Source organism: Primulina huaijiensis, chromosome 16 (genome assembly GCF_012295235.1).
Source record: "Primulina huaijiensis isolate GDHJ02 chromosome 16, ASM1229523v2, whole genome shotgun sequence".
In the NCBI taxonomy this organism is placed as follows: domain Eukaryota; kingdom Viridiplantae; phylum Streptophyta; class Magnoliopsida; order Lamiales; family Gesneriaceae; genus Primulina; species Primulina huaijiensis.
In genome coordinates this window covers 1192133-1206814 of record NC_133321.1, presented here as the reverse complement: position 1 = coordinate 1206814, position 14682 = coordinate 1192133, and the positions used below count along the sequence as shown (strand labels likewise).

General features: G+C 33.9%; 1 protein-coding gene across 1 annotated transcript; it reads right to left on the bottom strand.

The window, feature by feature from the left end:
* Positions 1-2288: 2288 nt before the first annotated feature.
* On the bottom strand, positions 2289-4062 carry LOC140960945 (stearoyl-[acyl-carrier-protein] 9-desaturase, chloroplastic-like). The gene is made up of 3 exons (XM_073419273.1): positions 3863-4062; positions 2964-3468; positions 2289-2865 (listed from the first exon to the last, which is right to left on the bottom strand). Exons 1-3 carry the CDS (start codon positions 3979-3981, stop codon positions 2308-2310), a joined length of 1182 nt encoding a protein of 393 aa, XP_073275374.1. The 5' UTR covers positions 3982-4062; the 3' UTR covers positions 2289-2307.
* Positions 4063-14682: the final 10620 nt, after the last annotated feature.

Here is a 14682-nt window from a genome sequence, read left to right as displayed (position 1 = left end):
CATCAGATTTATTTTTCAGAAAATAAACCCAAACTTTTCTACTCGAATCGTCAATGAATGTGACATAGTATCTCGAGCCTCCAAGGGATGTCACAGGAGATGGTCCCCATACATCAGTATGAACCAGCTCCAAATTTGCTGCTTTCGGTTCTCTACCGCCTTTTGAAAAGCTCACCTTCTTCTGTTTTCCAAAGATACAGCTTTCACATAGTTGGTGTTCAACAGTCTTTAATTCTGGTAGCTTTCCTTTTGACACCAACATCTTCATTCCCTTCTCCCTCATATGTCCAAGTCTATAATGCCATAGACTTGAATTGGCTCTAGCATCCACAGCTGCTAATGTGTCTCTGCAACTGGAAGTCATATACAATGTTCCAGTTTTCTTTCCTCGAGCAACAATCATGGCTCCTTTTTTCACTTTCCAGGAACCATCACCGAAGGTCACCTTATGGCCTTCATCATCGAGCTGTCCCACCGAGATCAGATTGCGTGTCAATTTTGGTACATGTCGGACTTTGTTGATTTTCCAGACAGATCCATTTGACATCTTCATCCGTACATCACACATACCAACAATTTCCAATGGTTTTCATCAGCCAGGAAAACTTTTCCGTAATCGCCAGCGATGTAATTATCAAATACATCGCGATCACCAGTGGTATGAAACGAAGCTCCCGAGTCCATAACCCAAGAATCAACAGGGCTTTCCATGGATAATAGCAGAGCATCATGTACTTCATCAGTGACAGCATTGGCATTACTCTTCATTGATCTGCAATTCTTTTTCAGGTGACCAGTCTCACCACAGCTCCAGCACTTCATATTCTTGTCGAAGATGTTTTTGTCTTTTCCATTTCTTGACTTGGATCTACCGCGCCATCGGTTGGAACTCCTTTCATGACTCCTGCCTCTTCCTCTGTTATCAAGATTTAGAGCAGATCTCGATGATGTTGCTTCCCCCGAGTCTTTCCTGCGAACTTCTTCAGCAAGGATTTGATCTCTAACATCATTGAGTTGTAGTTTCCCTTTTCCAACAGAGTTGCTAACCGCTGCCCGCATCGGTTCTCAATTGTCTGGTAAAGACGCTAGAAGAATAAGTGCCCTAATCTCATCATCAAATTTGATGTCCACCGATGTCAGCTGGGAGACAATCGTGTTGAATTCATTTATGTGTTTTGCCACCGAAGCACCTTCTCCCATCTTCAAGTTGAATAACTTCTTCATGAGATATACTTTGTTGTTTGCCGATGGCTTCTCGTACATGTCTGATAGAATGGTCATCATCTCCTCCGTGGTTTTGGCCTCCGCCACGTTATGCGCCACGTTCTTTGTTAGGGTCAATCGTATGACACCTAAAACCTGTCGGTCAAGGAGCTCCCAATCATCATCCTCCATCTTTTCTGGTTTCTTTCCTGATAGAGGTTGATGCAGCTTCTTACTGTACAGATAATCTCTTATCTGTAACCGCCAGAACGAAAAATCTGTTCCGTCGAACTTGTTGATTCCCGGTCCCGATCCATCATCTCCGGCCATCACTTCTCTAGCCTTAGCAAAAAATCTAAAAAATCTTTTCTGATGTGGAAGATCAGACAAAGCTGCAACCACAGAGCATACTCAGAATTCTTAAGAATTTTCACAACAAGGCTCTGATACAAGTTGTTGGGGAATTACACCCCCGAAGCGATGCCGATCACGATGATAATATAGTACCCAAAACTTGCGGAATAAAATAACCAACAAGAACACAAAGATTTACGTGGTTCACCCAATATAAGCTACGTCCACGGAGCAATGCAACTTTTATAACTGGAAGAAATATTACAACAAGTGTATATACCAATACACTCAATATTTCTCACACTCCCAACCCGAGTATACCGAGAAAATAATTTCTCTAACTCACACAAGAGAATTCCCGTACTCAAGAAAAAAATACACTCTTTTTTTCTATGCACTCTCTTTTTATCAAAGCTAAATAACTTTTGATTTTAGGATACAATAACTGAAGGAATTGAGCTCTATTTATAACTAATTCCCTTGTTCAGTTTTAATAAAAATTGGATGTGGGATGAGTTTTTATTATTATTTAATTTAATGTGGGTCCCACCTCATAATAATTCACCTAACATTTGCATATATAATATATAGTACATGAATTATTTAGGTATATGAATATCATTCTGTATAAGCCTTTGTAAAGGTATTCCCCATGTATGCTTATATATATATCCGAGGGGACATTTCTTTTATATATATGATTATTATGATTAGTCAATACTTCATAAATAGCATCAATATGTATGATATTCAAATCTTTCTACCAAATATCCAACTAAAGGGAACACTGGCCGATGCTTGATTTGCCTGTGCTTGTGCCCTCTCTTCTAACTTCCTGAATCTTGGAACTAACCCACACAAAATTTCCTGTGCTTTACGCCCCTCGTCTGAGAGGCCCGTCAACTTCTCCACACCCCATCTGTCCAATAAGTATTCCATAATGTCTGTATAGTCCCTGGCAGTGTAAACTCCAATCTGTTGTGCGACGGCTGAGAAGTTTCTGAAAAGATTTTTATCCACACCGTCATACATCATATGGGCTGGCATTATGATTTTCTTCTTCATAATGTCAGCGAAAGACCTAACCATGCCATCGGGATCGATCTCAAAAACCTTCTCGACAATTCTTGTGTAGGCAGTTTCATGGCGTTTCTCATCTGCGGCAATAACCCCACAAATCTGAGCCAGTTTTGTATCCCCATATTTTTTGGCAAGCCTAGCAGTGTTTCCATGAGATATGAAGGTTGCCCTTTCTTGAAATGAAACGTAGATAAGTCCATGATATGTGTTGTTCTCCGTGCGTACATCCTTTTAGTTTTAAAGTACAGAATGACGAGGTTAAAAACTCAAATAACATGCAGCAGAATAAGTTTATTATTACTTAATTACATGTGAATAAATATTACCATCCCAGAACCGATCAAGTATTGTATGGTTTTCTCGATTTGTTTCATATCAACACGTCCTGAAAGATAAAGATATCGATTGAGAAGATCGCCGTGACGGTTCTCTTCTGCAGTCCACCCTCGGAACCAAGCAGCCATAGGCGTGGGGTTAACACCAGTATCATCTCTGACTCCATCAAATTTACTAACAAATGTCTGATAAGTTGGAAGTGCTTCCTCCGTAATCATGTGACCAACCAATGCAACGAAAAAGTCATCTGGGATCTCTTTGGTTCTCTCCCTCAGTTCTTTGACCTGATCTTCGTATCCTTCGGAAGTGTAGTCGGGCAAATAGTCACTCGGCTGCCAAGATTTCTCGACGTCTTTTAGCATCACCAAGATATTGTTTTCGGCCCAATCATGCAGCCCATATATGATCTCACCTTTTTCTGGTGGCATGAAACGAGTCTCTTGTTTGGGTACATTTCTTGGGGCAGTGAATGGTTCTTTTAGGTTTGTCACCTCCCTACAATCAAGAAGACATAAAACATAGTAAAAAAAACATCGGGTCAGAGCCGCTCTGATCACACTAGATTTTTGCCTTTTAATTAACGTCAAAGTCATCCTTGTGGTTTTTAATTTGGACAATATTTAGAACATGTACAAGGATGATTCAAAGTAGTTATATATGAAAAATCAAGAACTAAAATATATATTATTTTTCCCACACATGAATATTTGTGCGTAACGTAATTTGTTCATTAACCAGAACAATATTCAACTGGTTAAGATTAAGATTAAAGACATAAAAAGATGATTATGTAATTGAAAGAAGACTCCAGGCAGAGAATTATTCCCCATGTAACACCTATCGATATTGTAAAAAAAAAAAAAAAGACGACTTAGAATCAAGAAGATACACTGAAGAAGAATGAGTTGTCGATGCCATGGAAACTCTGCGAGAATATCTGATATCAGCATCAGGAAAAGAAGACATCATCTTGTAGGGATTGAAAGCAAGATTAGTTACAAGTGCCATTTTCAATCCCTTATAAATATGCAGATTTTACTGGATTTTACCAGAAAGAAGATTGAGAAATAAAGGAATTAATGGGAAATTGCATGGTGCATAGGAGGGTTTAAATAGGAAAAAAGAATACATATTATTTTCAACTTATTTTGCATGTGATTGTTTATAGTGGTGTCAAAATACGACACGACCCGTTAACCCGACACGACCCAACACGAAAAAAATCAGGTTCAGGTTGGGGTTTTTTGGGTTTGGGTTAGTGCTAGGTTGGGACGGGTTTCGGGTTGGGTCGCAGGTTGACCCGAAAATTTTTTTTTTTTGAAAATATTACCTATATTTTTATATATTGTATGTTTGAACAAAACTTATTGTATATTTATATGATAAATTTTCATCATTTAGTATTTATTTGTAATTTTTTTATTTTTTTAACAATTGTTTATTTGATTTAGTAAATATAATTTTAATTTTCTACCATTAAACTTTCAAATTTAAATCGAAAATTTTGTTATTATGTGTTTAAATTAAAATATCATTATTATTTTTTATTTTTTTGAATTTTTTTCATTAATTTTTTTAAAAAAAATTCAGGTTAGGCGGGTTAGACGGGTTCGTGTTCGGGTTGGAGGTTTTCGGATTGCTTCGGGTTCGGGTTGGTTTTGGGTTGGGGAAAAAAAATTCGCGGGTTGACCCGAAACCCGACCCACCAACCCAATTGACACCCCTAATTGTTTACAAATTTAATTTTAATGTAATAATCAGAGATTTGGACTCAAACAACTATATCTTCAAATTACAAATATTTCAGTATATATTTGTAACTAAAAATAAAATTGTAACTTTAAATTGGATTATTAATCACATATTTTAATATAAAAATATAATTTTGATTTTGAAATAATTAAAATATAAAAATACCAATTTTTAAAAAAAATAAGTTAAATTTTTTTTTTTTATATTCTTAGACTAAAACAAGGTGCATGGCATCCTCTGCTGTGGGTTTTCCAAAACCCAACAGAGGATGTTGATCCCTTCAAATTAAGACAATTAAGATTATTCTAGCTAAACATTTTCACATATACACACAAATAAATGTAAAATGTCGAACAATTATATTTTTTTTTTAAATTTTTTTTTTTGGGGGTGGGCGTAATTTAGGCGGCTAATAAATGTAAGCTTTGATTGTAGCGTAGATTATTTGGCACGTACAGTTAAATGTTATTATTTTTTGATTTTTTGCTTAAATTGGGAAAAAAAATTTAAAATAAAATGCTGATTTTAATATTATAAATTATAATATTAACTAATCATTTAATCTTGCAACTTAGTCTATTAACCAATTCAATTAATTATTATTAGATAGACAACATGGTGAATTATTGTGTGACAATTTAAAATATAATTTTTAAATCATTTTTTCCAAATAAAATAATTTTTTTAATATTTAATTTGGGACTTTTGTTTGTAGTAGTTAAAAAAGTTTGGTTAGAAATATTATATATCTAACTAAAAATAAAAAAAATTCATCAAAAAATAAAACCCAAATTGAGAAAAATAGATAATTGCAATAACAACACTAATTTGGCAAAACTTGTGTGAGACGGTCTCACGGATCGTATTTTGTGAGACGTATATCTTATTTGGGTCATCCATGAAAAGTATTACTTTTTATGCTAAGAGTATTTCTTTTTATTGTGAATATCGGTAGGGTTGACCCGTCTCACAGATAAAGATTCCACTACAAAAAAAACGGATTAGCGACGGTTTAAAACAAGCCGACGCCAAAATTTGCAACGGTTTCTTATCAAACGTCGCTGTTCGCGACGGCTTTTAATAAATCGTCGCGAATTTGCGACATTTTTAAACCGTTGCTAAATTAGCGACGGTTTTGTGTTAATTGTCGCCAATTTGCGACAGTTTAATAAAAGTCGTCGCTAATTTAGCGACCGATAATATACACCGTCGCTAAATTAGCGACAGTTTAATGTAAATCGTCGCTAACTTGATCGACGACGGTATCGTAAAGCGTCGCTCAATAGTGATAGTTTTGTACACCGTCGCAACATAGCGACGGTCTTTTAAACCGTCGCAAAATAGCGACAGTTAATACAAAACCGTCGCTATTAACAACGGCTCTGTCAAAAACCGTCGCGCAATACCTTTATATTCGACCCCACCGAGCTCATTTCTCATTACGATTTCTTGTCTCGAGTTTGTGTCTTCTTCCACCGATAGAGGTATCAAACGCGAAATTTCATATTTTGAATTTTATTATATCTTGTTAAGATTACTAATTTTTTTGAATATTATTTAAATTGTTTACAAATTTGATATATATTAGATAAATAGAGGAGGTTATTTATAAAATGTGTACAAATAATTTTAAAATAAGTACTTTTTTATATAAATTAATTTTTTTTAAAAAAAATTAAAAAATTAGCGACGGTTTTAAAATATTCGAGATAAACATAATTAATATGTAAAACATAGACCACGTAACTATATTTTTTGGGTTAGGCGACTAACAAATACAAGATAGATTAGGCATGCTGCGGGTGTTGCCCACATCATTTTAAAAAATAAGTCTAACTGGTGTAAAACTTGTTTTGATTTTTTTGTGGTCCTCCCAATATTGTTATTGTCAATACAATAAATAACTCAAACAAAATAATCGTCGCATCGCATTCTTTTGGAAAAATATCCAAAAAAAATCGCCTAATCGGTTTAAGGCAACGGGAAATTGGCCTTCAGTCCCCAGCCGTCGATTTTTTTTGTTCAGTCCCAGGGTACTTTTTTAGTACCACATTTCCACATGAAGTGTACCATATTTTGTATGACATAGTACCACAGTTTTGTGGGTAGGGAGTGAACCCAAAGAAATATTTTGATTGGGGATTTTTCACCAACTTCCCCTTAAGTCAACACTCATTATTTCATATGTATCTTGACGATTTCAACAACGCAGATAGATGTTATGATAATATTCTTACAAAACAATCAACCCAATATTTTTTAAGGAAAAAAGAGTAAAAATAATTAATAATCATAACATACAATTAACAATACCATTAAAAACATAACATAAAATTTTATTTAAAAAATATCATTCTTCTAAACTCATTAATAGAAATAGACGAAATTGTATATTTTTAAAAAAAGAAAAAAAAATCCATTAATTTGTTATGACCAATATAATTTTTTTTTTTTTTTCAGATTTGACATGACATTAGAGCTCTCATCAGCTGTTTGGAATTAACCTATGGTGATGAATTCGATAATTTTCCAGATAAATAAAACTTTAATGACAAGAAATAGTCTTTCAAAAAGAAAGGGGTTTCCTACTTTACTACTTATATATACTGGGAGAACTAACACTTGCTATCTGGAAAGCTTGCTTACGATTATATATGCAACAATTGCTAGAAAAAGGACTAGGTGCCTTGGACTGTTGTGAGCTAAACTACTGAAAAAATTTGGCTTAATTCCACAATATTAAGTGATGATAATGTAAGATATATATGAATAATTTTAAAAATAATGCATAGAAATACTAAATAAGCTTGACCCAAAATTCCTGTCGGGCAAAAGCACAGATTTGCGCATATAGTATATCTAGGGGTGGAAAAAAATACTGACTTTTCGGTATACCGAGGTTACCGTACCGAAAAATACCGAATTTATCGAAATTTTTGTTATACCGAAATTTTCGGTACGGTATGGTACCGATACCGAAAATTTCGATATGTTAACGGTATGGAATTTGAAATTTTCGGTATATACCAAAATACCGAAATACAAAAATAATATATATAAATTTAAAAATATTTTTTTTGTATAAAACGATATATATCGATACTGTACCAAAATAAAGAATTTAACTTTTGTTTGGACTCATCATGTTGGAATAATCCAAATGAACGTTCAGTAAAACAACTCCACTCATAGTTGATGATTTAAACTGTTGAGAAGTCTTATCTTTATAGGCCAACCTTAAAGCTAGCTAGAGGACTGGATGCTGATCCTCGACTTGTTGAAAAGCTGACAGGCTTCAGAAATCACAGGACCTCAGACATTGTTGCAAAGATAGCGGATAAAGAAGTCACACATGTTGCGATTGAAGTTTATTGGTGTTTATTGATGTCTTGGATATCCAGACACATGTTGCGGTTGGTATTTATTGTCTTTATGGATTTGTTTTGTATATCTTTCTTGGTCTCTTTGATTGTCTTGACGGATTTGTTAAGTATTAGTAATCATTGACCTTGAAATTAAAAGAGAATGAATTTTTTATATATTTTTTCGGTATTACGGTATTTTACCGATACCGTACTGACTTTTCGGTATGCCGACTTTCGGTATACCAAAAAGTCGATAAGGTAACGGTATCATTTTTTCATACCGGTATTTTCGGTACAGTATACGGTATCCGAAATTTCGGTACGGTATACCGTACTGACCACCTCTAAGTATATCCGCCCTTGGATGGATTGAAAAATTAAAATAACGTTAATTAAATATATTAACTTAATGAAATCACGAAATTATTGAAAACCTCACATGAGTATTAACTTCTCGTATTTTAAAATTTTGAGCACATACCAATGAAAACACGTATGAACAAGGGTGAGTATGCTTAAGATTTGAAAACAAATATGTATGGTCAAGATTTGAAAATAGAAAGAGTTAATAGATTATTATTTTTTCATGCATTGACCTTTTAAAATATACAAATCCAGCTCAAAGAAAATGTACGTTGATGGACTCAAAGTTTAATAATATAGTTTGATGCTTTAATTACTATGAACTCAATTGTGAGCTACATAGCTTAGTAATATGGACATGTAATTAATACTGATCCAATCCCCATATTGACGAGTCAGTTGGCCATCAAATTGCATTCATTTATTTTTTCAATCTTTCTTGTTTATTCAATTTTAATTGCTAGTTATTAGTATAGTAAGAAATATGGACATGTAATAAAGGTTTTTGTGGTGGTGCTTATTGATATAGAAAAAATATCCCAAAATTCTTTGCACGACATCTACATTGTGCATGGTTTGTCCTTCACTTGAACTAGAGCTAGGATGACATTGGGCAGTGTTATCTTTGTAACAGAACTTATATATCTGGGCTAAACGTAATTTTTAGTTCCAATAACTATAATCATAAGATAACTTTAGTCCTTGTTAGTTGCAAGTAAAATTCAAATTTTAGTATAGTAATTATTATTTATCGACTTTACAAGTTTTCTTATGTTTTAGACTTCCAAATTTGCATATTATTAGGTTCAAAGTGTTAGAGTAGTTGTCCTACAAGCCAACTTGTAGATTGATTTTTATCGACTCTAATGTAAAACGATATTTATTTTAATAATATTTTACGATGGCATTATGTTTTATCTTTATACCTATGAAAGCTACATAGATAAAGTCCTTGAATATACAAAATGTACCATGAGGTCTTCCTCGCAACGTAAAATCATGAAACTCGTTAGGAATTGTACCGTATATTTTAAATAGATTCCTAGTCGAATCAGTCGCCTAAAATAAAGGTAAAGGTCATTTGAGCTCGAGACTAGTATATGTGATGTAAACGCCATATTTCATTGGTAAATGCATGAAGATGATCATTCATACAGATGTGTGATCATATGATGATTAACTAAACAACACTCTCTTGAGCAGTCCAAGTGGTTCTCACTTATCGAGTTGAATAGTTAGCGGTTATAGTTGTACACCATTAGTCATTTGATCCGAGAATATGTAGAGGCAATACATACTAGCATCCACTTTGATCCGTTTATCGACTCCGTTGAGGGGTCATCAGTGACGAGATTGTGTGTAGTTTCGAATTACGTCGGAACAAATGCATTGTGGTCGGGGATTCACCGTTTGCCTACAGGTGAAGATAACTAATGTGATCTGATGAGTTAATAGTGCAAAGAGTATCTGACCAGAGCAAGCAATGTGCTTTAGGAAAAGGTGTTTTCCTAGTTGCACATAACATGCCGCTATTAGTACTCAAATATAAATCATTTTGTTATCGAATTCATGTGTAATTCTCGATATACCAATGATTACATATTCGATCGGGATATATACGTTGAAGGGACCGTGTTGTACGCTAACCACGACTTAAGGTTCTTCCAAGAACTATCAGTTATACCTAGGAGATCATGAAGCGATGCTATTAGACGCTCTTACCATGATCCGATGGGTACAATCAAAAATGAGTTCTGATATTCTTGATCAAGGAGTTGATGAAAGAATATGCCTAATAAGGGTAAGCTCGAATAAGAATAAATGTTATTGTGAATCACGTTGAGACGTGAACCCTCAGCTAGCTATTTCATTGAATCATTGAGGGTCACACAAAAGATTGAATTCTATGTTCCCGTTGAGATAGTCAAATTCAAAGAGTTGAACTTGACAACTGTAGTTTGATGAAGATCAAACAGAATGCTTATAAAAGAGTTTATAAGTTGATTCCATAAGATAGAACAAATGGAAGTTAACTTAACTGCTAATTGAGGAAAGAGAGTGGAACGGGCTGTTTTGGTGAAGGGTTCCACAAAACTAGCAGATGTCAAATATGATAAGTGAAAATTTTGATCTTCAAAATTTTCAATTTTCATTATATGAGCAAGAATTGTACCCTCTGTACATTGACGTTGTGAGATCATCGATCGAGATTGTAATGAGTTCATGATTATTTATTTAGCAAATTTGAAATTTACTAATATATNTGGTTGATTTAATACATGATATTATCATATGAGAATTTAATAATAATAGAAATAAATAATCCTGATTTATGAGGGATTACTTGTGAGATTAGGAATCAACCACTATAAATATACCATAAGAGGCATAATATAAATGAGATTTTTTTGCACACAAAATTCACTAAAATTTTCTTTCCCTTTGAAAACCTCTCGGCCACATCATAAGCTTTTGGTTAATAAAATCCGGCCACCAAGAGTCTTCCGATGTCGTGCCCCTGTTGCTACACCGACTCTGGATTTTGAAAATTCGGACGTCAAAGTCTCAATGCACAAATCGTTTGTGATTTCTAGTGCAATCTAAACAAGGTATACAATATCTGATCGTGGACCTAATTAAACGATCATAAGTCGCATATCTATTCGTAGGGATATACAAGAAGAGTCATCTCCACTAACCCCGGATTGGTTTAATGTTTAGTGTTCTATACTCGCAGGTATAAAACTAAACACCCCATGAATGGTGAATAAACATACGATGACCAAGGACAGTTTTGAATGTCAAACCACAATTTTAAAATTTTCGTTGCACCTTGGGTGTAGGAAAACGGTGGAATAAAAGTGGTACCAGAGCCAAGGTTTCTCAATCATATGAGTATAATTGTTTAAATCGTGTTAAATAGTTTATTTCTAACCACATTTGAAATTCCAGAAAAATGACAGCCCAAGAAAATATGATTTTCGAAGAAACACAAAAAAAAAAAAAATTTCGCGGCTACCTGGAACTGTTCTGGGCAGCACGTACGCTGCGTACCCAGTTTTAAAATAAAAAATGTTATTGACGAGCAGTGCTGCGCAGCCCTGCCCACTGAGGGATGCTGCCTGAGATGGTCTCGGACAGCTCTGCCCGACAAGGACTCTTTCGAGACGTCCCCGGGGCATTTTTCAAATTATCAAAATTTTTGGATTAAAATTGATTTTTTATGAAAATTGATCAAATTAACCATCGAAAATAATTTTTCTAAAGCTGTATCACGAAATAAATAATTAGAATTAGATTTTAGTTATTTATGTTAAAAGGTGTTTTACAAAAAAACTAATTATTTGAAGTTAAATAAAAGTGTTTATTTAACTTATTAATTATGGCAGTTGGTGATAATTTACAAGATACATGATTTGTACATAAGATGAGATATTATCGATTTAATATAATATTTGATATTATATAGTAAAAAGATGATCTTGAGCCATGAACAATTTGCTAAGTGTATAATAAGATATTTTATATGTGGTTTTAATTATTTGATAATTATTTAAAAATGGACCTTGTTTATGGCCCGTTCTTACCCCCTAAATTTGTATCCCAATGTGTCATGGAAATTTAGTGTAAATATTATATTTAGTGGGAAGTCAAGATTTGAAGATGGTGGGCTCAAATTCTCGAAAGGAGTTTTGAAGATCAAATACATGTAAAATAATGGAAGCTTCTGTGATACTGCATTTGCATCCCTGCATTTATCTAGGTTTGGAAAAAGATCCATATATGGCTCATATATATGGATCAATTAGCTGTCGGTTATCAATCATTATTTATTATTTATTATTTATAATACGTGTGATATATTATAAATAATCGGTATGTGCGTTATTATTAGTATAATAAAAATAATTGCATGAATCGAACAATCATACAAACAAACATGGCACAAGAATTTAAAATTAATGATGAGACAAATTTTAAAAATTAAAATCTCTCATTTTGGAGAAGATCCAAAATTTAAATCAAGCTCATTAAAAGAAATTGAAAAAAGTTTAATATTTTCCTTGCCTTCCATCAACGGTGGTTGCATGATTAACGCTACCCGATGTCAGAGTCTGGCTCATACTATTGGGGAGATCTGGACGCCGGAAAGCTGTGACTTTCATTGACATATTTGATGTGAACTACGTAGAACTCCCATGACTTCGGCTCATATTATTAGGGGATCTCATGGCGACTGTCTACTAAGGTTAAACATTAATGGGTCGGGCTCGATACGTGAAGAGGAAGAAGATCACATTATTGGGCCCTCCTCAACCGTGAGGCAAAATTATGCGAGAGTTGCAAGAAGTTGCAATTGGGCTCTACATTTTGGAAATTGTGATTGACTGATATTATTCAGGATCAAGATTTAGCAATTGGGCTTTGTGTACTCATTAATTAAGGAAATTGAAATTCCCGTTTTCATTATAGGGTGGTGAAAATGTCAAAATAGTGGGAGGCAATTCGTAAAAACAAAATTCCATATTTTATGTCTTACAAAATATTTTAAAATAGTCAGTGACATATATTCTGTTTCCATATCAGTATATATATGATTTCGTCAGGTAGTCTATTTTTGTTAACAAGCTAATTGAACTCTAATTTTCAAGATTGGCTGGGCAAATTGTTCTAAATTCGGATAAAATGACACACACATTAATGTCAGTCTTGCTGAACTGATAAAGCATGTAAGATGGTGAAACCATAGCATGCAAGATAAAGTGTAATATGCTCGTTTCTATGTCAAATGAATTGTAGAGACAATTTGAGGAAAGGTTGAATGCTGCTGATATTCCAATACATATGCAAGAGTTGCATGGTGCATGAAACTTGTACAATGATGCAAACCACTTTCAAAGAGCTCACAAAGTAAGGGAAATAAATGATTTGCCCCTTACAAGAAAAACAAGCCCAATAAGAGGAAGCTCCAAAGGACACTTAAAGGATCCACAAAGCCCGATAAGTCAGAACATGTTTGTTTCACTGCAAAAAATATTTTGGCAATGATATATGTGCTAGAAATATTTTGGCAATGATAAATGAATGTCCAAGTAAACACGATTTCAACAACAAACTAAAGAAAACTAAGTAGTCTAAATCAAGCATACTTGTGGCACGCTAGGCAAGGACATATTTTCCAAAAAAAGATGTACAAGCTAGTGGGAGAGGACATGTTTGACTCGTCATACATAAACTCTCTAAAGACATGTGAGTCTTGTTTAAAATGAAAGATGACCAAAGCCCATTTCCTAAGGGAAGTAGAACGTGCACATAATCTGTTGGATTTGATCCATACAGATGTGTGTGGCTCGTTAAGTGTTAGTACGAAATATGGTCAATCCTACTCCATTACCTTTACTGATGATAATTCTAGGTATGAGTATGTGTATTTAATGAAATAAAAGTCTGAAGCCTTTGAAAAGTTCAAATAATTCAGAACAGAAGTAAAAAAACAATTAGGAAAGAGTATTAAAACATTTCGATCAGATCGAGGTGGAGAATACTTGAATACTGAGTTTCAAGACTACCTTAAAGATAATGAAATTCTTTCACAATGGACTCCACCTGCCACATCCCAGCTGAATGGTGTGTCAGAACGTCGTAATTGGACATTGATGAACATTATTCGATCTATGATGAGATTTACTGAATTTCCGTCATCCCTTTGGGGATTTGCGCTTGAAACAGCGGAAATTGTTGAACCAAGTCCATACGAAAGCAGTGGATAAAACTCATCTAGAGGAGTACATGGAAGCTTGAGGTTCAAACATTATAATTACCATTAAGTAGCAAATTTATGGTCATAAATTAGTCATTATTTCGCTGCATAATTGCTAGTTAAAGAGGCTATTCACATATGAACTAAAGGCTGAAAGGTTGTTAAAGACTTGGTCATAAATGCTGTTAAATTGTTTTGCTGCACAGTTTAAGAATCCTGGTTTTGCATGAGCTAAAATTTTCGGGTCTTCACAACTAGGTTTTCGACAACTCCGATCTTGTCTTTAATATGAGAAAATGGAGCACCTTTCATTAAGATATAACATTCATCTATTAATTAGTATTTGCTAATTCTATTTCATGTTAAATATTATAATTTCATACATCATATTAACAAATAATGATATTTTTACATGTTTCTTTACTAAATATTATTTCATATATAGTTCGTGTTTATAAATGTTAAAAT

What these genes read in the sequence shown, in the direction of transcription:
- LOC140960945 (XM_073419273.1), bottom strand. Translation starts at nt 3,981, where the DNA reads ATGGCACTTGTAACTAATCTTGCTTTCAATCCCTACAAGATGATGTCT. An exon ending in ACAACTCATTCTTCTTCAGT is followed by an intron (nt 3,469 to 3,862) that starts GTATCTTCTTGA and finishes TCTTGATTGTAG; the next exon opens with GGAGGTGACAAACCTAAAAG. An exon ending in ACTTGATCGGTTCTGGGATG is followed by an intron (nt 2,866 to 2,963) that starts GTAATATTTATT and finishes TAAAACTAAAAG; the next exon opens with GATGTACGCACGGAGAACAA.